The sequence below is a fragment of the Mobula birostris genome, chromosome 11 (assembly GCF_030028105.1).
Source record: "Mobula birostris isolate sMobBir1 chromosome 11, sMobBir1.hap1, whole genome shotgun sequence".
Taxonomy (NCBI): Eukaryota; Metazoa; Chordata; class Chondrichthyes; order Myliobatiformes; family Myliobatidae; genus Mobula; species Mobula birostris.
Window position 1 is genome coordinate 52,547,312 of NC_092380.1, and position 26,944 is coordinate 52,574,255.

The window sequence follows — 26,944 nt, forward strand, 5'->3', positions numbered from 1 at the left end:
ACAGTTGGAGCGAATGACCCGAATTCTTAGTAAACACTCCAGATTAACATAGTTAGGTGGAGTAACACAACAGCAAAGGAATGACTATGTGTAAACATTTGTGGTCTGTGTCTGTTGAGTGCCTGATTTCATCTGCGTTACTGCCACGGAGTGCAGATTAGCCTTTAAAAATAAAAGGAATAACTGGAACTACAAGCTAATTTTTGGCTCAGCATTCTATGGCCCTCATATCCAATATATAAGCAGGCTAAAAGAGAAATCAACATGGCCCACTGACGGCGAAGCACATAAAGCAGTACAATGATTAGCCTATCTACAGAATGATATGTAATATTTCCTTGACAGCAATCTGTCCAAATCTTTAATGCTATCTCATTATTTTCACTGCTTGATTTTTGTGAGAGCATTTTCAAAATATAAAACTCTAATTATTTTTAAATCACAAGGGTGCCTTTTCTAATTAGGTTTTTTTCAGCAGCAGAAACCTAATAGTTAGCTTGCTGTTTAATTGCGAGTTCAGAGAAGGTTGTTCTTTCAGTGTGGCTCAGAAGCAGGGATATTCATCCTACTGCAGCAGGGAAATAGGAATTGTTGAGTAAATGGAGTCAAATCCAGAAGATGTTTAGCTGATGAGGCAGAAGTAAAAGCAGAAATTTCTGAAAATTCTCAGGAGTCCAGTCTGATCCTGATGAGAGTGACAAAGAATAAATATTCTGATAGAAACATTAACTCTCTTCATCCCTTCGCATTTACAGCTGCACTCATCTTACTGGCCTGGGTACAGTTCTTTCTCAACTCCACACTTGACAGCTGAACAGCAACATCTCTTCCCTGGCCTGCCCATCATCTTCCACAACATTGTGCGATGTGGAAAGATACCAGTGCAGCCAAGAGAAACCCACATGGCTACAAAAAGAGCATGCAAACTCCACACAGGCAGCAGAGATCAGGATTAAACATTCATTTATTGATTGATTGATTGCTAGCTATTTATTTATATTTGCATTTGCACAGTTAGTTGTCTTCTGCACTCTGGCTCATTCAATGACCCTGTTTACAGTTATTATTCTATAGATTTACTGAGTATGCCCGCAGGAAGAAGAATCTCAGGGTTATATGTGGTACTTTGAACTACAGGTGTACTATCTGCTTCACCTTTAAACGGCCTGTGGTGTACAAATGGTGTTCTGCTACTTCAAATGTCTTACCATTGGACAGCAGACAGCATGCAGTTACTCACTGTTCATATGTTTCACCTCTCAAACAATTTAACATTAATTTATAATAAAGCACCTAACAGTCTTCTTGTAAATGAGACTGCCCAAGGCAACTTTGTAATTGTTGATGGGCCCATTTAGGGTTTTAACATCTATGAAATCAGCTTTTCTTCTTCAGGTTCAATGTTCAGAACATTAAGATCTCACTTTATTTGAAGCCCAAGGTTGCTGGTAAACAATCCAGAATACCTCAATGGGAAAATTAGTAAATAAGATCTGAAACCAAATTTGATGAGGAGGTACTAACTTGGTAAAAAAAAAAGAAAGAGCAGAAAAAAGAGTGAGTGGTGGCTCAGCAAACATATTGAGACAAGGATATGGAGGTCAGAGCATTTGCAGCTAAATGAACAGTCATTGATTATGGAAAGATTAAAATTTAGAGTGCTCAACATGTCAGAATTGACAAAGCAGAGATAACTCATGGCTGTGAGAGACAAATTTCTACGTAAAGGATTGTGAAATCAAATGTTACATTTAAAAATCAATATGTTACTTAAAAGGTGAAATTTAAAATAAATGTCCCAACTAATCAGGAAGATATAAAGTAGCCCATGAAAACAATTTAAAACAGATATATTAGACTGTAAGAATAAGGCCATTGGACCCATTGAGACTGCTCCACCATCCAATCATGGCTGATTTTTTAAAAACCCATTCTTCTAATGAATCCAAAAAAGAATCTCAAGGTAGTATATGGTGATAGATACATACTTTGACAACAAACTTACTTTGTATTTTTGCTTTTTCCCCATAACCACTAAAACCCTTACAATATAGGAACCTGTCAATCTCTGCCCTTAATAACCTCAAGAACTCAGCCTCCACACCCCTCCGAGGTTACATATTCCACAGATTCACCACCCTCTGGCTAAAGAAATCCCCTCTCATCTCAGTTTCAAGTTCTGAGGCTGTGCCCTTGGATCCATCCTCTCCATGTCCACCTCTTCAATAAGAAACCCACAACCACCCCCCCCAGCAAATCCTCTGAACTCCATGCTTTCCCCCTTTCTGGTAAATACTTTTTTCCTCAATCCACAACGTAGAAATAGATTACTTGTTCATTATTACATTGCAGGTTAGGATTTTGCTTTGATCACATTATCTGGCATGTCTCCTATTACAGCAACAATGCTGCATGAGAACTTCATTGGGAATTCCAGGAATCCAACTGCAGCCAAATACATAGGAGATTGATACTTCAGACTCAAATCTAAACAACACAATTTAATAACAGAGGACAACATTTAACTAACTTAAGTATGAAACAGATGCTTCACTTTAAGCTTTACATGGACTTTTTAATACCAATCACAAATCGTGTGTTCATATGCAAATTGTAGACCACAAGTGGACTTTAATTGATGCCAGAATCATAAGTTATATGTTCATTGCTTTGAACAGTCAGCTTGATTTTTTTCTTTTGGGTTATTACCACTTGAGAAAAGATATGCAAGATTACTTTTCAATTCATGTTCTTAAAACTAAAAGCAAATATTACCTTCTCAGTAAATTTTCTTCCGAGTTTTCTTCAGGCATTTCTTGGTTTAAGGCCTCTTGTGAAACATTCGACATTCTGTTTGATGATGGTTGACTGTACACCCGCTCCCAGTGTCCCGTCTCATTGTTAAATGTTAGACCCATTGTACGTTCTCCCTGCTGGCCAGAGCCATGACGGGTAAATCTGCCTTCTGAGCTACTCAAGCCATGAGCCCTGCCCATGATCCCCCTACTTGGTGGCATTGGGGATTGGCTACTTCCATGCCCTAGTGGTTCATAACTGTTTGGCACATGCCAAGAGCTGCTCTCATTTGATGAAAAAAGTTGTGTGGTCCGCTCCCATCGCTGAGTGTCATGGTTGAAAGTTAAAAGGTTATGGCAGGCTCTACAGCGACTTAGATGTCCACCTGATGAACTGGAAGTGTTTTCGGCATTTTGCTGAGATGGGCCAGCCCTATTAGGTTCTATGTTGTTATTTAGGATCTCCTGCACCTGCTGGGATTGATTGGACTCATCAACAACTCGCTGATCCACATCCTGGAAGCGGTCCATTTCCATGAAGTAACGGCTCAGGTTGCACTGAAGGACATTCCTGACAGAGGACTGGTTGTTCGGTCTCTCTTCATCTGTACTGCTGTTAGCACCAGTGTTGACACTACTACTTGTGCCCGGACTAGAGACACCTCTCCCCTCAGAAGCTAAAGTGTAAACAGGTTGAGTGTTTGTCTCCTGCTGTCTCAGCACAGACAGCAAGTTTACAGAAGATGCACTAGTCCTTGGAGGTGGCATGCTTTCCAATTCAGACCTTGGTGATATGTTTAGCATTGTTCTTGTCCAATCAGTCCCACTTAACCTTGGACTCTGGTCCCTGTAGGCTGGTGTGGTATTAGATTGTTGCAAACCTCCTGACTGGTATGCCGTGTGCCCTAATAAACCCCTCCTGCTAGTGGCTGCAGAGAGATTTCTGAGAGAGTTACCAGAATTCTCATAATTAACAGTACTGAATGCTGAAGGACGGTCAGAAATACGAGGGTCGGGCTGGGATAAAGGCCTTTCAGGAGGAATACGAGGCTCAGTCCGTGCAGACGTAGAGTTGGTGGTAGCAGAGGATGTCGAAGGAGCATTGACTTCATTAGGTACAGAAGAGGAGGAAGATGACCTCAGTGTAGAGCAACGGCTACAAAAACAAACCAAACCCATGTGATGAACACACTCCTGTACTGGATAGCTGAAGCGGTCACGAAGAACAGCATACACGGAAGTTCTACCACTTTCACCTGCCGGCAAGGCATTCTCCTCAGTCTGGCTCTGGTCTCCCGTTGAAGTATCTGATGACCGTGAGGACAACATGTGCAGAAAGTTGTGAAGCAGTGGTGTTCGACGGACAGGCTGAGATTGGAGAAAAGATCGCTGGCGATACTGGGGTGTTTCAACGTTATCCAATGGAATTTCGCCATCATCATCATTCTAGGGGGAGAGGGGAGGTAGGAGGAGGAAAATAATTAGAACATAAACTCCAGAATTCAACACATCTTAACCCATCAAGAATTCTCCATGCAGACCAACTACCCCCTCTTAAGTGCATTTCCACAATTCTCGGTTGTTAGAGGACAGCTAGAATGCAATGAGCATCAAAGGAAGGAGATCTCCAAGAAATACTTTCAGGCCTCCTCATGATGCACTGGCAAATTATTAGTGCATAGATCCAAAAGGGTCTTCTGTTTGAAATAACTTTCTGTGAAATTCAAGCAACCGTGAAGATCCTCTGGCCAAACATGTAAACCTAGAACAATAGGAAACACAAACAAAAACGATCTGCGCTCAAGGATCTGCAGCATCAGGATAAGCAGCAAGATCAAGCCCTTACAAAAGGTCAGGACACAACATTGCAACCATTGGTTTTGAAGTTTAATTCAGAAGTTACCGGAACTCATTATGTCCTAAGCAACAGGGTAGCGTAGAAGTTAGTACAACGGTTTACAGTACCAGTGGCCCAGGTTCAATTCCTGCAACTGTTTGTAAGGAGTTTCTATGTTCTCCCGGTGAGTGCGTGGGTTTCCTCCAGGTGCTCCGGTTTCCTCCCACCATCCAAAAATGTACCAATTGGTAGGTTAATTAGTCATCTTAAATAGTCTCTTGATTTGACTAAGGTGAAATCAAGGGATTGCTGGATGGCACGGCTTGAAGAGCCAGAAGGGCCTACTCCGTGCTGCATCTCAAAAATAAAGAAAATATAAGTTCATGTAACTGTTCAGCTCCCAACAGTCTTGAAGCTTTGCTGGGGCAACACTATCAGTAGTTGGGGATTAGTCACATCCCAAAGACCTGTTCAGACTACCTGTTAGCCTCTAATAGCTCTTGCCTTTACAACCACCTCTAAGTGCCTACAATCAAACACTAAGAAATACATGAAATATTATCAAAGCAAATTGAATTCTGAAGTAATTGAAATAAAAATAAATGAACGATCCAGCCCAATATTCCAGTTCACTGCCCTATATGATTTATTGATTAACAAAAAGGCTATTACAAAAAGAAATGTCACTAGATCATCATTTTAAAGGCACATAATTTCATTTTTGCATTGTATGACCCAAATTATTTTTACTTTAAAAGTTTTAATATTGAATATAAAGCATTAAATAGGAATTTGCACAGGAGTTATTCAGCAAACGTGATTCAATAACTGTCAAGCACAGTGAACCTATTGCATTTCATTTGCAAATTTCACAAGAACCAAGTGAAAAATCAACTATGCTTAAGCAATCATCCTTTTTGAGCATCACCACCAGCATGAACAAGAATCCATACAACAGTAATGAAATATAACAAGCTACTGTTGGGAAAATTTAATTTTACAGAAATGCATTTCAAGTCAGCATTGTATGACAAAACAATAGAAAAGTAGTGATAACCTTGGCAACATAATAAAATGAATTTGCATTCAAGTATTTTTGAAGATATTTATTCATATAAACATAGTTGTCAAAACATAGTGCAATATTCACACATGAGCAGACAGGTAATGAAAAGCAGACTACTTAGCCCCTCAAGTCTGACTCCCTTCCCCATGGCTGCTCCTCCCCAGGCCTCATCCCATAAAGTCTTAATTATAAAAACAGACCCCCCCCCAGCCCGTCAAGAGTATCCCAATCACTTAACATCCGCTTACATCAATTACGTTCTTATTTCCCCTACATTTGCATCAACTCCCTCTAGATTTTGCCACTCACCATCACAATGCCAATTTATAGTAACAACTTAAATTGCCCCATACAGTACATATTTGGAATACGAGAGGAAGCCCACAGTCACATGGAGAACATACAATCTCCACACTGAGAGCTTGAAATCAGGATCAAATCTAACTTAATGGAGTTGCAAGGCAGCATCTCTTCTAGCTGAACCACTATCGCTCCTCATTGCCCTTAATTCCCCAATTTTTCAGATATTTACCCGCTTCCTTTTTAAATACCTCCACTGATTTTGCCTCAACTCTTCATTGGAGAGAATTCTAGAGATTCACCACTCTCACAGTTGATCTGATTATAATTTTAACTCTACATTCCTATCTAGTCATCTTTCCATAGTAATTTTTCACTTCCATGTTCTCTAACCCTGTCATTAAAAAATATTCAAAACCACAACTTCTATCCCCAATGTGGGAGAGAGATCCAAAGACCTTGAACGCTCAAACAAAAAAAATGCCTCCACCTTCAAAGGGGCAACACCTTGAATAGAATCCTCCTGTTCTAGGTTCTCCCACGTTCACTCTGCCCAATGCAGAGGATAAGACGTGACAGAATAGGACCAATCAAATGTGACAGTGGAAAAGTGTGTATGGAACTGGAGGAGACAGCAGAGATACTTAAAGAATACTTTGCTTCAGTATTCACTATGGGAAAGGATCTTGGCGATTGTAGGGATGACTTACATTAGATTGAAAAGCATGAGCATATAGACATTAAGAAAGAGGATGTGCTGGAGCTTTTGGAAAGAATCAAGTTGTATAAGTCTCCAAGACCGGATGAGATGTACCCCAGGCTACCGTGGGAGGAGAGGGAAGACATTGCTGAACCTCTAGCAGTGATCTTTGCATTATCAATGGGGACGGGAGAGGTTCTGGAGCATTGGAGGGTTGCAGATGTTGGAAGTAGAGATAGCCTAGGAAATTATAGACCAGTGAGTCTTACTTCAGCCTAGGAAATTATAGACCAGTGAGTCTTACTTCAGCATTTGGTATGTTGATGGAAAAGATCCTGAGAGGCAGGATTTATGAACATTTGGAGAAGCATAATATGATTAAGAATAGTCAGCATGGCTTTAATCAAAGGCAGGACGTGCCTTAAGAGGCTGATAGAATTTTTTAAGGATGTGACCAAATACGTTGATGAAGGCAGAGCAGTAGATGTCATGTATATGGATTTCAGCAAGGCATTTGATAAGGTACCCCATGCAAGACTTATTGAGAAAGTAAGGAGGCATGGGATCCAATGGGACATTGCCTCTGTGAGCAAGTCAGTTCTGGATCCACAAAGCAAAGAGTGGTTGTAAACAGGTCATATTCTGCATGGAGGTCGGTCACTAGTGGTGTGCCTCAGGGATCTGTTCTGGGACCCCTTCTCTTCGTGATTTTTAAAAATGACCTGGATGAGGAAATGGAGGCATGGGTTAGTAAATTTGCTGATGACAAAATGGTTGGGGGTGTTGCAGATAGCGTGGAGGGCTATTAGAGTTTACAGTGGGACATCGATAGGATGTAAAACTGGGCTGAGAAGTGGCAGATGGAGTTAACCCCAGGTAAGTGCGAAGTGGTTCCTTTTAGTAGGTTAAATATGATGGCAGAATATAGTATTAACAGCAAGACTCTTGGCAGTGCGGAGAATCAGAGGGATCTTGGGATCAGAGTCCATAGGACACTCAAAATTGCTGCGCCGGTGACTCTGTGGTTAAGAAGGCATAGGGTGTATGGCCTTCATCAACCGTGGTACTGAGTTTAAGACCAGAGAGGTAATGTCACAGTTATACAGGACCCTGGTCAGGCCCCACTCGCAGTACTGTCCCTAGTTCTGGTCATCTCACTACAGGATGGATGTGGAAGCTATAGAAATGGTGCAGAGGAGACTTACAACGATGTTGCCTGGATTGAGGAGCACGCCTTATGAGAATAGGTCGAATGAACTCAGCCTTTTCTCCTTGGAGCAGCAGAAGATCAGAGGTGACCTGATAGAAGTGTGCAAGATGATGAGAGGCATTGATCGTGTGGATAGTCAGAGGCTTTTTCCCAGGGCTAAAAGGGCCAACATGAGAGGGCACAGTTTTAAGGTGCTTGGAAGTAAGTACAGAGGAAATGTCAGGGGTAAGTTGTATTTTTTTTAAAAATGCAAAGAGTGGTGAGTGTGTGGAATGGGCTGCCAGTGATGGTGGTGGAGGTGGATACAATAGGGTCTTTTTAGAGACTCCTGGATAGGTACATGGAGCTTAGAAAAGTACAGGGCTATGGGTAACCCTAGGTAATTTCTACCATAAGTACATGTTTGGTACAGCATCATGGGCCGAAGGTCCTGTATTGTACTGTAGGTTTTCTATGTTTCTATGCATCAGGATCTCCAATACTTAAATCAAATCCCCCCTCAGTCTTCTGAAGTCCAGCAGATTCAAACCTAGCCACTTCAACCTTCTCTCATAAAACCCACTCATTCCAGATATTAGTCCAGTAAACCTTTTAGGAGCTGCTTCTGATTAACATTATTCCTTTATTAAGGAGAGCAATAGGATACACAATACTTAGATATATCTCAACAACATCCTTTATAAGTGAAGTACAATTTGTTTTTGTCTTCATTTCCCCAGACAGCAAAACAATAACAATGTTAGCTTTTTTAAAAATTCCAATTTGTATACATTGAGATTATTTATACAAATTTTAAACATTAACAGATGTATCAAAGCCATTAAGGATTTCATCTGACTTGTACTTGGAATTTGGCATGGTCCATCAGACTTTGACAACATTAGTGTTTGCTATGTAGGCAAGTCAGAAAGATTTGTCATTTCTAATTAACAGAATTATTACCTCACTGGTTTTGCTCAAAATCCTTATAAGACCAAATGAAAGTAAAACTATCTCAACTGCAGTTGGACTTTCAATTCTCTCTGTCCTTCTTCACAACCCGACATTTCAATTTTCTACCTCAAACCATAATTCTTTGTGAGAGTCCTCATGCTAGGTGGCTCCAACATACCAACTGCATTTTTAGTGAGCTTCTTGTTTTCTCCTTCTTAATCTCCTCTTTGGCTCTGAGTGCTTGGGATTTGCACTTTTGGATCCAGTGACATGGGATATTGAATTCAAGATTGGCTTGGTCAGGGAAGAGAGATGGCAGTGGTGGAGGGGTTTGTTTGTCTGTGACGAGTGGTGCTCCTCAAGGATCAGCGCTGGGATGGCTGTTGTTTTTAGTACATATATTACGAAAATGCAGGTAGCCTGATTAGCAAATCTGCAGACAACACGAGAGATGGTAGTGGAATTGTAGAAGGTTGTTAATGGATACAGCAGGGTATTAACCAATTGGAAGTATGAGCACAGGAAACGGCAGACGCAGTTTAATTCTGACAAGTGAGGTGGTACATTTTGGGAGGTCAAAAGCAAGTTTACAGTAAATGGCAGGCTCCTCAGTAGTATTCATGCATAGAAAAATCTTGGGTGTGGCCTCATTTTTCTCTGGAAGTGGCAACTATAAGTAGATGGCTGGGGTTAAAGGAGGCATTTGGGATGCTTACTTTCATCTGTCAGGTCATTGGGACAAAAGAAATGGCAAGTCACATTGCAGCTGCACCAATTGGCCCAAGCTGGATTACCGCTTACTGTTCTGTTTGCTACATTATGGGAAGAATGTGCAGGCTTTGCAGAGGTCGCAGAAGAGGTTCACCGGGATCTGAATGTAAAAACTATATGCATAAACCACCTTGGGCGGTTTTCTTTGGGGCTGATGGAAGTATATAACATTCTAAGAGACACAGATAGGGTAGATGGTCAGTGCCTCCCCCACCCCCACCCAAAGATGAAAATATCAAATATGAAATCTACCCCTCGATCATGACCCCACTAAGGAGCACCAGGCCATTGTCTCCCACACCGTCACCAACTTTATCCGCTCAGGGGATCTCCCATCCACTGCTACCGACCTTATAGTTTCCACACTCCACACTTCCCGTTTCTACCTCCTACCCAAGATCCACAAACCTGCCTGTCCAGGTAGACCCATTGTCTCAGCTTGCTCCTGCCCCACCAAATTCATTTCTGCATACCTCGACATGGTTTTATCCCCCCTTGGGATGGGGGGTGGGTGCCTGGAACATGATGCCAGCAGAAGTGGTAGAAGCAGATATGATAGCAATGTTTAAATAGCATTTAGACTGACACATGAACAGGCAGGGAATAAAGGGAAATGAACCTTGTAAAGGCAATTGGTGATAGTTTAGATTGGCATCACAGTTAAAATAGACACTGGAATATTAACAGAAATTCTAGCATTACCAATATGTTAGGCTGCAGCTTGACAGCTGTGTTTAGTTCTTCCACTTTAAATACATCCCCAGACAGACTAATAGAGAGAAGTCAAGCCAGGAACCATGGTTGATTGTGATATTAATGCTAATTTTAACCATCATCATCACCCTGACTGAGGTCAGTCAGCTTGAAGTACAGCCAGTCATGCATTATTTCTCATTTTCCTTTCAATATAGATTACTGGACTGTACTGCCACCTATGCTAGCTCTGAGTCATCTAATTCACCCTGCCCCCCGCCCCCATTTACCTTCTTGTAAATGATTCTAACTCAATGCCCAACATTTGCAAAATTCTGCTGCACCTTTATGTATAAGTGATAATTTAGAATACTGGTAAAGCTACAGCCAGAGATCCTTTGTGAAGTGAAAAAAAACTGGAATATTAGAGAAAACACATGCACTCTCAGTCAGACTGTGAGACTTCACGCAGATGGTGCTGTAGTTCAGAATGAAACCTGGGTTACTGTACTTGTGAAATAGCTGCACTACCACTGTGCTACTCCAAACATAGAAATAACTCATTGGTTAATCTTAAACTGTCATGCTGGCTGCTTTTCTCACTTAAAAGGAAATGATTTGTCAAAACATTGTCATTAAAACTCAAAAGGAAAAAAATAATAAATTTTTGAGACAGTAAGTTACCTGCTGGTTGGAAGGATTGACAATTGCAGTCAGGAGGTTGTGACCCAAGGAATCAAATCTTACCAGTCTGCAAAACAAAACAACATTTTCAGTCATTGTGGCATGCCTCTAGTTAGGCAGAGTTTGAGAAATCTCATACCAATGCTACTTGAAAAGATTTTCTGAAAAGTGTTCTTCATAAATGTAAGGAAAAAGACTCCTATAAAATTATTAAAAGTACTTAAAATTTCAAGAAATTTTAGAACAAGATACCTGCTCTCTTGTGTACTACACAATTGCAAAACCATTGTAGCTTCAAACTCAAAAGGAACAAATTGCACATCCAAAAATAAATGCAATTGATCAACAAGGGACACCTGCAAGCATGCTTGCATATATACATAGCCAACCTTCCAAATCGAGCATGAAAGCTATTTTATGCAATGCTCAAGCAACAATGACTTAAAGCATTTGAACAAGAATGTTTGTTGAAGCTATAGTCAATCCAGTCAGATTTAAAATAGAAATAGTTACCGCTAACTATAGTTATTCATGGTTGTTTTATTTTCTTCCAATTTTAAAAACCCTGGACAGAGAAAGAGGAAGCTTTTAGTTTTGGGAGGAACTGTTTGGCATGTAGCTTGAAAATTAACAGGGAAGATTTCAATTAAATCTTGCCAATCAGAGGCAAGAAAAAAAAAGAGGAAGTATTTAACTGCTATTTCCCAAGGGTAAAATAAAAGCTGGTTCATTGTGCTTCTTCAATCAATCAGCTTCCTTATAAGCTGTTGCAATAGTATCATGGCCATTATTTATTTACTCTGCAAATAAAGTCGTAACAAAACATTTAGTAAAAGTACAAATTCTGTCCGATACATTCCAATTCATCAAAATGAAACAGGATTAAAGATACAATATATCAGCATGCAGGACCAGCCAATACCTGAATTTGCATCTCCACATTTCGAGATATTAATTTTGTGGAGAATACACACTACCACAGAACTAGACACCGTAACAAAACAAAAAAAAAATTAGTAATCAACATCTGCCTATTAAATGTTAATATTTTCACCAACTTAATTCTGTGCAAGAGAATAAAAATTCCTCAAGTCAAAAAGAAATGTTAGCATTGAAGTTAAACAAAATAATTTTCAAATAAAAATCTAAGTACTAACATTTGTACACTCTAAAAAGCACATTTCAGAAAAAAAATATAATTTGGTTCTCGCCCTGTACAGCCAACAAATGTTTTATATGGAGAGTGGAATATGAAATATTGGGCAACAACAAAATCAGGGAACTATGGATGAGCAGTTCTCATAATTACTACAAATAACTAACTTAGTTTAAGCATGGTAAATGCTTAATTAACATTTTATTGAGGAAACCCTCAGCACCACTCATCACATGACATTCATTGCTTTAAGATGAAAGATCCAACTTGATTATATTACCACATTGTTAGTTAAGAGTTGCAAGTTTGTTAATTTCATACCAAATTACACTGATTCCTTACTGAAGTAGATCAGTATGTACAAGGCTGACAAGAATGTCATATTAAAGGCCGTGGTATACAACAATGGCGCTGTATCGGATCAACAACCTACTAGTTGAAAGTTTAAACTGTATCATAGCAAGATAAAAAAACAAGTTCAATATTTTTTGACTTGTAGCTGGCAAAGCAAAGAGAAAAAAAAGTAAAATTTCCACTCTATCAGAACAGCCCAAATGATTTGTTGATACCTTTTGGAAAGCAAAAAATTCACCATTGCCAAATCTGGTAAGAAATTACTTTGGTCCAACTATTTTGTAGTAAAAATAAATCTCTTCCAACTATCTTCCAAGGGGTTAGAGAGAGATAAAATAACCATGCTAAGATCACACATCTTCCAGAAATATATTACATTGTGATCAAAGTGATGGTCAGCAGCTGTGACATTTTTCAAGTGGACTAGGAATGATAAATTGCTTGCTAAAATTTATATGTATACAAAGTAGCATGTAGCCAGCTGTATAAAGATCAAAACTGGAAAGAAAATACATTTACAGTTATGGAATCATAGAATCATACAGCATGGAAACAGGCCCTTCTGCCCAATTGGCCCATACCGATCAAGATTCCCATCTAAGCCGGTGCCATTTGCTTGCACTTGGCTCATATCCCTCTAACATTCTCCCATTCATGTACCTGCCCAAGTATCTTTTATGTACCTGCCCCATCTCGTTTCATGTACACATCATTCTTTGGGTGGATAAAGTTGGCCTCAGGTTCTTATTAAATCTCTCCCTTCTCACTAAAACAATGCCTGCTTTTTCTTGATTCCCAACCCTGGAAAAAAAGACCATGAACATTCATCCAATCTATATCCCTCATGATTTTATACACATCTCATTCACTATGCACCTGTGAAATAAGTCCCAACCTGCTCGATCTCTGTCAATTACACATTCCGCCAGGTCCCGGCAACATCTTCATAAACCCCCTTTAAACTCTTTCCAGCTTAACAGCAGCTTTCCAAAGCCCAACACAATTTTACAAAAATGGCCTCACCAACATCTCTTACAACGACAACATTACATCCAAACTGCTACACTCAGTACCCTGAACAATGAAGGTGAGCATGTCAAGAACCTTCACCACCCTGTCGACCTATAAAACCACTTTTAGGGAACATGTCCTTGTATCTGAGGTCTGCTGTTCTACAGCACTCCCCAGGACCTACAGCAGTTACCCACAAGTTAAATAGAATGTACATCAAAAAATAAGAAACAGGAGCAGGAAAATGGTATGCAGACCCTTGAGCTTGCTCTAAGATTCAAAAAAGATGATGGTTTAATGATTGTTTATATGAGATTTTACTGCATTATCACCTTAACAATTGATTTCTTCAATAACCTGAAATCTCGTGATCTCCATTCCAAATGGAATCAATAAACAAGCCTTCAAAGCTCTCCAGCATAGACATTTTCAAAAATTTACTGTACCACTCTCCAGGTTAACAACCATCTCCTCACTTCAATGCTAAATGGACTAACTTTGAGCCTGGCTTATACTGATAATGACGGTTCTCGTTATGAAAGCAGATTAACTTTTCTTTTCCCCAAAACCCGACCCTTTCAAGCCCTTTCAAATCATGGCTGCACTCCCAAACCCACACTTGTCTTGCGAAAGCAGATTGGATTGTGACAAAAGACCAAGTTATCAGAAGATTGATGCTGATATGAGAGACAAAGAGAGAAACATTCCAAACGTTAATAAGAGACGAGAGAGATTAACGAAAAGAGACACAGTTCCGAGTATTGTCAGACCAGTTGCTTTGAACCTGAACTGTTTGAAGTTTGATGGACAGGCGATACCCCAGCAGGGGGACAAAAGGAACAGGTTCGCTAAGGCAAGGACACACACCACGAGATAACGAGACCCTGGAAGTGCAGTGTGCCCCCCCCCCCCACAAGTTGGTGGGAGTATTGGAGGTCTGGTCGCCGGACCGGCCATAGATGCACAGGGTGAAAAGGTACGATCAGTGGGAACCTGGTATGTGTGTCCGCCCTTGCATGGGTGCCGGGTTCACCGCAGAAGAACGATCGTATCCGGAACGGAGGGGTCACAGTCGGTGACCTCAGAAGACATTACAAAGGGCTCGCCCGAAAGCTAACTGCGAGGAATATCAAAGGTCTGTTTGAATCCGATTTGAATATCATCATTCGCTCACTCTCTCTCTCTCTCCCCCTCCCCAACGGCAGAACAGCGATTACTGCGAACTGAATTCTGTGTCACTTGAGACTGATCATTTTACCCCTAGACTGCGATAGAGCTTGATTGATTCTATTATCCTAGTTCTGTGTACATGTGTGTTTTATCATTGCTAACCTGTTGCATTTATATCTTTATGATTAGAGTACTGTGTTACTTATTTCTTTAATAAAACTTTCTTAGTTCTAGTAATCCAGACTCCAACTAAGTGGTCCATTTCTGCTGGTTTGGCAACCCAGTTACGGGGTACGTAACATAAGTGGGGTTCTCGTCTGCGATTTTGAACGCTAAATTTGTGACGGGGTAAATTGATTGGGTTAAAATTTCTGAAAGAAAGAAAAGGCAAACAGCAGAAATGGGAGATTGAGGAATTTCTAAAGGCGCCGACCTTGAAGGCATTAGAGGATGCCAGGAAAGCAGAATTGGCAGCTGTGGCCAAACGGTTGAATCTTTTTAAGGGGAAGTCGACCATGAGGAGAATAGAGCATTATGTGTCTAAAGGTGTGTTTCCCCAAGGGGAGCTGGAGGTGATATCTATTGGAAAACCTGGTGGAGACGCAGTACAGGTGCAGATGGAAAAATTGAGACTCCAGCACGAGATCCGGGTAAGGCAGCTAGAACACTAAGAGAAACAGTTAGAACTGCAAGAGAGAGAGAAGCAGTTAGAACGGCAAGAGAGAGAGAAACATTTAGAACGGCAAGAGAGAGAGAAGCAGTTAGAACGGCAAGAGAGAGAGAGGCAGTTGGAGCAAGAAGAGAGAAAGAGGCAGTTGGAGCAAGAAGAGAGAAAGAGGCAGTTGGAGCGAGAAGAGAGGCAGTTGGAGAAACAGAGGGAAAGGGAATTTGAGCTGGAGAGGTTCAAGATGACGGCAGCACAGGGGCCCATGTCGAACCAAGGTGGAGGGTTCAGGGTGACCCAGGAGGTTAGGCTGGATCCCCCATTTGACGAGACCGATGTTGATCGGTATTTTCTCCATTTTGAAAAAGTTGCTGCAAGTCAGGACTGGCCGAGGGATAAGTGGGCTGTTTTGCTTCAGAGTGTACTTAAAGGAAAAACCCAACAAGCTTACTTGGCCTTGTCCACAGAAGATGCCCAGAGGTATGAGGTGGTGAAAGAGGCCACACTCAGGATTTATGAGTTGATCCCGGAGGCATACCGGCAGAAGTTCCAGAGTGCGAGGAAGCAGTGGGACCGCACGTATTTAGAGTTTGCTCGTGAGCTGCAGACATATTGTGAGCGTTGGTGCGCCTCGAAAGGGGTCAGTGGGGATTATGACAGACTGCTACAGCTCATCCTGATTGAGAAGTTTAAAGGTTGTGTCCTTGAAGGTATGAGACCCTACCTAGATGAGAAAGAGGCAGACACTTTAGCCGCAACTGCTAAGTTAGCGGATGAGTACGCGTTGACACATAAAATGAAGTTTACCCCCAGTAAAGGCTACCAGAAGGGTAGTCAAGAGGGCGGGGAGAGTCCGCCAGAAAAGTCAGAAAGTAAGCCGGGCACTAGTGAGAAGGATAAGGTAGACCGGGAGCAATTTGGTAGGAAGTCTCCTGGGGTCGTATGCTATAATTGTGGGAAAGCCGGACACTTTGCGTCCAGGTGCTTTGCCCCAAAGAAGGAGACGGGGAAAGGAAAAACGGCGGTTCCGACTGGCTGTATTGAGCTGGTAAACAAATCGCTGGGGGAAGAGGAGGTCTGATAAAGTTCAGGAAGGGCGCGAGAGGTTTATCTCGGCCAGATTGGTGTCAGTGAAGGAGGGGTTAAACCCAGTTCCAGTATGGATCTGGAGAGACACAGGAGCTTGTCAGTCACTGACCTTAAGGAGTGTTTTAGACTTTAGTTCAGAGACCGAGACTGGGGAGGTCAGGGTCATAAAAGGCATTGGGAAAGGGACTGAAGCAGTACCTTTGCACCAGATACACCTAAAAAGCGACTTGGTCTCTGGACCGGTCACGATCGGGGTGAGGCCCGAACTACCGATGAAAGATGTGGAGGTCTTACTCGGTAATGACCTCGCCGGCGGAGAGGTGTACCCAGCAGTAAGATTGACAAGCCAGCCTGCCAGCATTGAGGCCCCGCCCACGGACTCATAGGTTTATCCCATTTGCGCAGTGACTCGGCGAATGTCCAGGAAGGCTGCCGAAGCTAATATAGATTTAGCTGAGATGTTTTTACCAGCCTTGTATCAGAAGGGGTTAGAAAGTGAAAAGAAGGAGCATAGTGAAACCGGAGGAAGTGAGGGAGTTGAGGTAGACTTAGCATTAGCAAGGAAGGACTTTATACAGGCACAGGAGCGAGACGAGGAGCTGATGGTTTTGGCGGAGACAGCTCTCTCTGAAGCAGAATTAAAAAGGGAGCCAGTGGGCTACTGTGTGGAGGAGGGAGTGCTAAGGAAGAAATGGAGACCAAGTACCGTGCCCGCAGATGAGGAATGAGGGGTGGTGCCAAAAATTTATGGGGATGAGATTCTTAACCTGGCCCACAAGATACCCCTCGGTGGACATTTTGGGGGGAGGAAAACAGTCGGCGGAATCATGAAAGAGTTTTACTGGCCACACAGGAGGAAGGATGTTATTGACTATTGTAGACGTGAGCTAACACAGTTATAGGCTTTTGATATGCTAACAGCTTGCCATGATAAGCGAACAAACCTGGTCGGTGTTATCACGAAAATTAATGAGGCTAGTGTGCCACCTGATAAGGGGAAAACCCATTTTGAAAAGATAAGTATGGTGCCGACCAGATGGGAGAAGTCTATTGTTTTGGCCAGCTTTGCTGATAAGGTCTCTCCCTTAATCCCCGAACAAAGCGACCCGCTAAGAGAGCTAACTAAACGGCACGCACACGTATGTCCGGATGTCCCGAGGCGATGCAAAGAGCCGGGACATGGTGTTGTCGTCACATCAGGTCAGCCTAGTGAGCAACACCCCTATAGGATGATTAATTCAGTGACAAAAGGGCTAAAAGGGCAGAAGCGTATATTGGCGATGTAGTGGTCTGGAGTGACACGTGGGAGGAGCACAGTGTGGCACTGTTTAAATGGCTGTTTGAAGCCAGCCTGACAGTGAACCTCGCAAAAAGTGAATTCAGCCACGCGAAGGTCACTTATATGGGATTTGTGGTAGGACAGGGGCAGCTGGATCCGATGCAGGCTAAGGTGCGGGCTATCTCTGAAGTCCCCACCCCGACAGACAAGAGAGCCCTGAGAAGGTTCTTGGAGATGGTGGGGTACTATCGGAAGTTCTTCAAAAAAAAAACTTCACGGATATTACCCATCCTCAGCCCTTGCCAAAGAATGCTAAGTTTGTATGGGACGACCCTTGTTATCTGTGTCCGGGACGAAAACCACTGAGAAGTTACACTGATCACAACTCATTAGTGTTTTTGGCCACTATGAAGTTTGCTAAGTTGGAGCCTGGTCTTAGAGGATTATTAAAATAACACATATAAAAGGAACGGAAAATGTGATTGCTGACTGTCTGTCAAGGTGTTGACAACTCAAAGTTCTCTGTATTAGCCAAATAGCTGATGACCATGTATATTTGTGTGTATCTAATAATGTATTCATGCCTATAATTTTTACCCCGGTAAAAATCCTTTGAACGGTAGGGGTGTGACAAAAGACCAAGTTATCAGAAGATTGATGCTGATAAGAGAGGCAAAGAGAGAAACATTCCAAATGTTAATGAGAGACGAGAGAGATTAACGAAAAGAGACACAGTTCCGAGTATTGTCAGACCGGTTGCTTTGAACCTGAACTGTTTGAAGTTTGATGGACAGGCAATACCCCAGCAGGGGGATAAAAGGAACAGGTTCGCTAAGGCAAGGACACACACCACGACACCACCAGATAACGAGACCCTGGAAGTGCGGTGTGTCCCCCCACAAGTTGGTGGGAGTATTGGAGGTCTGGTCACGGGACCGGCCATAAACGCACAGGGTGAAAAGGTACGATCGGCGGGAACCTGGTGTGTGTGTCCGCCCTCGCCTGGGTGCCGGGTTCACCGCAGAAGAATGATCGTATCCGGAACGGAGGGGTCACACTCGGTGACCTCAGAAGACATTACAAGGGACTCGCCCAAAAGCTAACTGCGAGGAATATCAAAGGTCTGTTTGAATCCGATTTGAATATCATCATTCGCTCGCTCTCCCTCTCCCCAAAGGCACAACAGCGATTACTGCGAACTGAACTAAACTGAACTGAACTCTGCGTCACTTGAGTCTGATCATTTTACCCCTAGACTGCGATAGAGCTTGATTGATCCCATTATCCTAGTTCTGTGTACATGTGTGTTTTATCATTGCTAACCTGTTGCATTTATATTCTTATGATTAGAGTACTGTGTTACTTATTTCTTTAATAAAACTTTCTTAGTTCTAGTAATTCAGACTCCAACTAAGTGGTCCATTTCTGCTGGTTTGGCAACCCAGTTACGGGTTATGTAACAGGATGTACACCAAAGCTAATGGGTATCATTCACCATCCTAATTTCCAATCAATGACATTTAGAAGAATCAAATAAGACCCTAAGATATAGGAGCAGAATTAGGCTATTTGGTCCCTCGAGTCTTCTCCACCATTTCATCACGGCTGATCCAAATTTCCTCTCAGCCCCAATCTTCTGCCTTCTCCCCATATCCCGTCATGCCCTGACCAATCAAGAATCTGGCTGTCTTTAAATTTTCTGCATCCTTGTATTTTGTGATGCTCTTTTCAAATGCATTAATCCACATTTAATGCACCATTATTCGTCGTTTACTGATAGGTGAACTGAATTCCCAGCAGCAACTGAACAGGAAAATAGTCTTGTTTACACAGAAACCTCGGATTTGAAGCTCAACTACAAAAATACAGCATTTATATTTCACTTAAGACCATCAAGATCCATTCCTCAATGGAGTAACATACACACTATGCATGTGCTCCAGGCAGCAGCTCTCAATTAACTATGTACACAAACCTGACTCGCTCCATTTCACTTGCAGTTTTAACCACAGCAAACGGTTCACGCCGACTCCAGTCCCAGAAGTGGATCTCATTTGCAGTAGCTATCAAAAGGAGTTGTGCCATAGGATGGAAAGCTAAGGATGCGATGGCAACATTGTTCTCTGTAAACCAACTTTCACTGCCTCCCTGTAAAATAGAACATTGAAGAATATTTTGCTATGTTTAATGTAACATTGTCAATCCTTGCTAAACATGGTATTAAAAAGACAGTAAAGTAAACAAAGATCTATTTTACAGTAAGCTCAATTTGAGATATTAGTTGTAGGAGAAGATGCAAAGGAACAATTCTTTCCTTAATCCACAGTAATCTAGATAGAGAATCAGAACATTACAAGTAGTCACTTGTAAGATAGAGTCACATGAAAGCAAGATATGCAGTTCAGGCTATCAATCAAATTCATTTATCACTCATATCCCATTGACAGTTTTTTGTTAAAAGGAGCATTCCTTCATTTAGGAGTCCACAGTAAATGGTTTCCATTTCTATCACCAGAGATCAATGAATTCCAATTCTACAGATATCTACCCTATGTTATTAATACTTCTTTGTGCATGTATGAGTTACCTTTTAGTTTCCGATTTTATTTTTTTCCATAATTGCAAATCGCTTCACATTCAGGCTAAGGTTTCTTATACTTACGTGTAAATCCCAGATTCGAACCTCTCCATCTAGACATCCAGATGCCACAAGCCCTTGGATGGTGGGGTGAAAAGTTACACACCAAGGTGTTCTTCTGTGACCCACCAGTGAATGAATACATCTCCCAGACTTAACTTCAGTGATGTAAATATTGTGATTTACGTGGGTGGAGGCCATCAATGTTCTTAAAGTATTAAACAAAAACAAATAGTTAACATTAAATAGTACTTGAGAATAACTAAAAACCCATAATTAAAAATAGATTTTTAATGGAAAAAAAATAGATTTTTGATTCGTAACCCACAATTCATGGTCTTAGATACTGAAAATGTCCAGAAAGTTGCACTTACATATATTCTAACAATTGGGATAGCAGGCTATCATTTCAGAGTTTATTAACTGGGTTGGAGGAACAAGTAAAGAGGATCAAGCATAATGCACATCAAAACCAAATTAAAATATACGTGAATTATATAAAATTAGTTGATTTGTATTATAAGAAAGCTTGTAGGTGCAGAGAAAACATGCAGAGGTCTTAGTGATAGTTGCAGCTATGAATAGTAAAAATTTCTGGTGAAATGAGGCTATATGAAAAGTAATGGTCCAATGTGACCTATGCAAATACAATGTAAATGAAGAGCAAAGGCAAGAAAACTACACTTTGGCTACTTGGCCAAATACAATTTATTTTCAGGCATTTCAGACCATCCTGGATAGTGTCATAGAACACTACAGTGCAGAAACTGGCCATCTGGCCCACCCAGTCTATGCCAAACTATTATGCAGCCTACTCACATCGACCTCTACCCGGACCATAACCGCCATTACTCCTCCCATCCATGTACCTATCTAAATTTCCTTTAAATGTTGAAATCAAACCCACATTCATCACTTCCCAGAGTAGCTCGTTCCACACACTCACCATCCACTAAGTGAAGTTTCCTGTCATGTTCCTCTTAAACATTTCACCTTTTACATTAACCCATGACCTTTAGTTCTAGTCCCATCCAATCTCCCTTCTTGTATTTACTCTATCTATATCCTTCATAATTTTGTACACCTCTATCAAAACACCACTCATTCTCCTATGTTCCAGGGAAAAGTCTAACCTGTTCAACCTTTCCCTGTAACTCAGGACCTCAAGTCCCAGCAATACACTTGTAACTTTTCTCTGCACTCTTTCAATCTTAATAGTATTCTTCCTATAGGTAGGTGACCAAAACTGCACACAATATTCCAAATTAGGCCTTACTTACATTTTATACATCTTCAACATAACATCCTATTTCCTGTACTCAAGACTTTGATCTATGAAGGCTAATGTGCCAAAAGCTCTATTTACCCGTGATGCCACTTTCAAAGAATTATGGATCTGTATTCCCAGATCCCCTTGTTCTATTGCATTCCTCAGTGTCCTACTGCTCACCATACATGTCCTACCCTGGTTGATCCTCCCAAAGTACAACACCTCACATGCATTAAATTCCAGTTGTCACCATGAAACCAACCTTGGTGTTATCCACAAATATGCTGATCCAGTTTACCTCATTATCATTGAGATCATAAGCGTAGATGACGAACAAACTGATACACCACTGGTCACAGGCCTCCAGTCAGATTACCACACTCTGGCATCTCCTGCAAAGTCAATGTCTAATCCAATTTACTACCTCATGCTAAAGTCAAGCCACTTAATCTTGACCAACCTCCCATGCAGATCTTCTCAAAGGCCTTGCTGAAGTCCATGTCAACAACATCCACTACCTTTCCTTCATCAACTGTCCCGATAATTTACTTGAAAAGCTCAGTAAGATTGGTTAGACATGACCTACCATGCACAAAGCCATGTTGACTATCCCTAATCAGTCCCTGATGTGGTTATGCTTACCACAGTAAGTAGTTCTCTGTGAAACTGCCAGCTTTTCCTCACACGTATCTTAGCATTCTCTGCACCCAACAAAAGAGGGAAGTGATATTTACATCTATATCAAGAATCGATTTTGTCTTTGAAGGTCTTCTTTCAAACTGCCCCACATTTTCCCCACCCATAATTTACAGAAAAGTAACTGAATGTGTATTCAGAACTCCTGCACAAGCAGATTTCATTTGATTCACCAAATGGCAGCTTTGCTTGCAGTTGCAGACACGAGGAATTCTGCAGGTGCTGGAAATTCAAGCAACACACAAAGTTGCTGGTGAATGCTGCAGGCTCCAGGCAGCATCTCTAGGAAGAGGTACAGTTGACGTCTCGGCCCGAAACGTTGACTGCACCTCTTCCTAGAGATGCTGTCTGGCCTGCTGCGTACACCAGCAACTTTAATGTGTGTTGCTTGCTTGCAGTTACCTGGATTCTAAGCTCAGAATCACTAACCTTCTCTAACTTTTCTATACCTTAATGTACTCCTTAAAATTGGCTTCAGCAAGTTTTTAAATTACGGATTATGTGGTCAAGGGACTAATTTCATTTAATAATAATCCAATAAGGTAACTTTGCTTGTTTTTCTACATTTGTCAATTGCATTAATGAACAGTCTTCAGGTGAAGTGGGGTCTTTGTTCTGGATACTTGCAATACTTCACAGCTTACAAGTAAGCTGTTTTTAAGAACCTAAAAGTACATAAGACCTTTGATAATCACAAGTCACCACAAGTTGCTTTACAATCGTGAAAGTTACTAAGCAAGCAATTATTCTATTTGCATGCACTTTGCTCTCACTAACAGCACTAATATACCTGGACATCCTATCTGCCTTGGAGGCCTTGAAGAAAAGCCATAGGCATAATTGTATTAGAGAAAATTCCTCGCTCTGTGGAATCCTTAGCATCTGATTAATCAGTTGAGAGTAAAACACATCACCTAGAAAGAGGCCTTCTAAAAAAAATTACTAATGTGAGATTAGATGCTCAGTTCCTGAAACAGGACTTGAAGCTTTCACTTTTTCAGAGTGCCACTTTAACAGGACATAGGAAAAATTGAGATTCTGTTAAAGTAACCCTATATACTAAATAAAACCATTTAAAAAAATTATTTTTAACAGCAAGGAACTGTTTTAGAAATTAGCAAGGAACACTTAAAGTCATCCAAAGGAGATTAATCATGCTGCCACTGACCTGTCTGGGCTAAATGCCAGGAGGAAAGTTGATCGGGGACTGTCTGGAAGTTCGACTTTCTGCAAGAGGAAAATATCATGAGTTATAACTAACTGTTCCACACATTAAAATATTAATCTCAAATTTGTTCTCAAAACACTTTCTGGGCCTCATAATTATATTACGTTGCCGTCATATTTAAATTACTTCAAATTGGAAAGAAACCCAATCGACCAAATAGTGAAATGGACGAGATTCTAAAAAAACGTCAATTTCTGAAATCAAACTACAATTTTCAAACCTCAGGACCAGCAGAAAGTGAAAGAAAGAAGATTGCACTGTGAAAGAGGATGGTTACAAATTGTATCATTGTAGTATATCAATATATCAGTGTAACTTTACATTGCCTTGGACCAGTCTGCTATATTACAAACCATAGCTCAATTGTAATTTCATATCTACCATTTGTGGTAAACTCAAAAGATGATGAAAGCAGAAAAACAAAAACAATGAAAATGATGACAGAAATTGCATCTCCTGAAATGCAAAAACAGCACTTGAAAGACTAAGGGAAATATTCTTTTATATAGGATAACCAAACTCCATAAGCTGGCAGATAATATTGTTTTAAAAGAGTAAAGAGTACTCTCTACACAATTGAAAAAAAAATCTCTTTTGAAAATTGTGTAGTTAATATGGATTGAGAACAAATGTACTGATCCATGGTCTACTGATTCAAGCAATTTGCTTATTAGCATAATTATATTATGGAAATGGGGCAAAGATTAGATTTAACATTTACAGAATTTGGTATTTCAGTGCATTGCTCCTCCTTCCCTTAACAAATTGCAGCTACAACCTAGATACCAGCTTCAAAACTACTACAGCACTCTATTAATATATTTGAAAATACAACAACACTCTGAAGTACATTTAATAAGTAAAAGTAATACACTCGAGTTGTAATTTAAGAATTGACAAAAATATCTGCGTTTCCTTAAGAATTTATTTATATTATGTTGATTATCAGTTGAACAGTAAATATTCCACGGAATAAGTTTATTGCTTTGACGCTATGTGGAGGGGGGGGGGTGGCAGGAGAGACAAATTACAGAGTGTGGCTCGGTGACTCTGAAGGGAAGGGGAAATGAGGAGGAGAGAAGTAGTGATAGGGAATTCAATAGTTAGGGGAGGAGACAGAAGATTCTGTGGATGTGAAAGAGACTCACAGATGGTATGCTGCCTCCCAGTTGCAAGGGTCTGGAATGTCTCAGATCAGGTCCTCAGCATTCCAAAGTGAGAGAGTGAGCAGCCAGAACTTGTGGTGCATATTGGTATCCATGATATAGGAAAATGGACGAGATCCTGAAAAGGATATAGGGGACTAGCTAGAAAACTGAAAAGAAGGTTGTCAAGAGTAATAATCTGTAGATTGCTGCCTGTGCCACATGCAAGTGAGAGTAAAAATAGGATGATTTGGCAGATCAATGTGTGGCTGAGGAATTGGTGCAGGGCACAGTACTTCAGATTTCCAGATCACTGGGATCTCTTCTGGGGAAGCTATGACCTGTACAAAAAGGACAAGTTACAAAAAGGAGAGTTAAAACTAGTTTGGTAGGGGGATGGAAACCAGAGTAATAATTCAGCAGATAGGGCTTCTGGTGTTAACACAGATGCAGCTTCTCAAAAGTCAAGCAGTTGATGGGGCAAAATTGCAGTCAGTTGAATATGTTAAAGTATGTTTATTTTAATGCAGGTATTATAAGGAAAAAGGATGATGGACTTAGTGCATGGGTCAGTACATGAAGCTATGATTTCAAAGTCATTACAAAGACTTGGTTGTCATACTGTATGGGCAGGAATTCCTGCTGGATGTTCCAGGATTTAGATGTTTGAAAAGGGACAGGGAGCAAGGTAAAACACATGGGGAAGTTGCATTGTTGATCAGGGATAGTATCACAGCTGCAGAAAGGGAGGACGTCATGGAGGGATCATCTACTGACTCAGTGTGGGTAGAAGTCAGAAACAGGAAGGAAGCGATTACTCTATTGGGAGTATTCTACAGACAGCACCCACCCCCATAGCAACAGAGACAATAAGGAACAGATCAGGCAGCAGATTTGGGAAGGATGCATAAATAGCAGGGTTGTTGTCATGGATGACTTCAACTTCCCTTATATTGAGGGCATCTCCTTAGTGCAAAAGGTTTTGATGGAGCAGAATTTGTTAGGGAATGTGTCTAGGAAGGATTACTGACAATATGTAGATAGGCCGACTGGAGGAGAGGCCATACTAGATCTGCTACAGGGCAATGAACCAGGTGAGGTGTCAGATCTCTGCTTGGAGACACTGGCCACAGCTACCTCACCTTTACCATTGCCTTGGACAGGTATAGCAGCAGACAGTATGGGAAAGCAGTTATTTGACTGAGGGAGAATTATGATGCTGTTAGGTGGAGACGGGAGCTTAACTTAGGAACAGTGTTACTCAGAAATGCACAACGGAAAGATGGACATTATTTCGGGAGCACTTACATGGGGTTCTGGATAGATTTATCCTATTAAGGCAGAGAAAGGATGGTAGGGTGAAGAAGTCATGGCTAACAAGAGGTGTGGAACACCACGTCAAGAGAAATAAAGTTGCTTAAGGTTTAGGAAGTCAGGATCAAAGCTCTCGGAGTTACAAGGTAGCCAGGAAGGAGCTTAAGAATGGATTTAGGAGAGCTAGAAGGGGGAATGAGAAGGCCCCGGCTCCAATGTGCTCTATGGAAACATGAGGATGACTAAAATGAGGGTAGGACTGATCAGGGATAAAAGATGAAATGTACCTAGAGTCAGAGGAGGTAGGAGAGTTCCTTAATGGATACTTTGCTTCAGTGTTCACCAGTGAAAGAGACCTTGACTTTTACAAGGACAGTGAAAAACAGGGTGATATGTTATAATATGTCAATGTTAAGGTAGAGGATACCTGGAACTTTGAAAAACATTAGGATAGTTAAGTCCCCTGGGTCAGTTAGGGTATATCCAAGGTTACTATGGGAAGCGAGGGAAGAAATCGCTGGACCTTTGGCAATGATCATTGTGACTACACTGGGCACAGGAGTATTAACAGATAATTGAATGGTGAAAAATGTCATTCCTTTGTTCAGAAAGGAAGTAAGGATAACTCTGGGAATTATAGACCAGTGAGTCTTACTTCAATGGTGGGCAAACTATTGGAGAAGATTCTTACAGCCAGGAGCTATGAGCATTTGGAGAAGCATAGTCTGATTATGAAATAGTCAGCATGGCTTTGTGAGGGTCAGGTCATGCCTTACAAGCCTGATTGTAGTAAAATATATTGATGCATGTAGAGCAGTGGATGCTGTGATTTTGGATTTTAATAAGGCATTTGATAAGGGTTCCCTATGGTCACCTCATTTAGAAAGTCAGGAGGCATGGGATCCAGAGAAACTTGGTAGTGTGGATTCAGAATTGGCTAG

The 26,944-nt window shown here is 41.2% G+C and overlaps 1 protein-coding gene across 2 annotated transcripts in view; it reads right to left on the bottom strand.

Annotated features, from left to right (window-relative positions):
- Nucleotides 1-26,944, bottom strand: part of LOC140205080 (activating molecule in BECN1-regulated autophagy protein 1-like) — a 417,476-nt gene that overhangs the window by 351,329 nt on the left and 39,203 nt on the right. For both annotated transcript variants that reach the window (XM_072272238.1, XM_072272237.1), the window contains 5 exons: nucleotides 23,485-23,543; nucleotides 20,375-20,558; nucleotides 19,688-19,860; nucleotides 10,990-11,056; nucleotides 2,776-4,241 (listed from right to left, as the gene is read on the bottom strand). In XM_072272238.1, coding sequence (XP_072128339.1) covers nucleotides 2,776-4,241; nucleotides 10,990-11,056; nucleotides 19,688-19,860; nucleotides 20,375-20,558; nucleotides 23,485-23,543 — 1,949 coding nt within the window. The remainder of the gene's footprint in view (nucleotides 1-2,775; nucleotides 4,242-10,989; nucleotides 11,057-19,687; nucleotides 19,861-20,374; nucleotides 20,559-23,484; nucleotides 23,544-26,944) is intronic.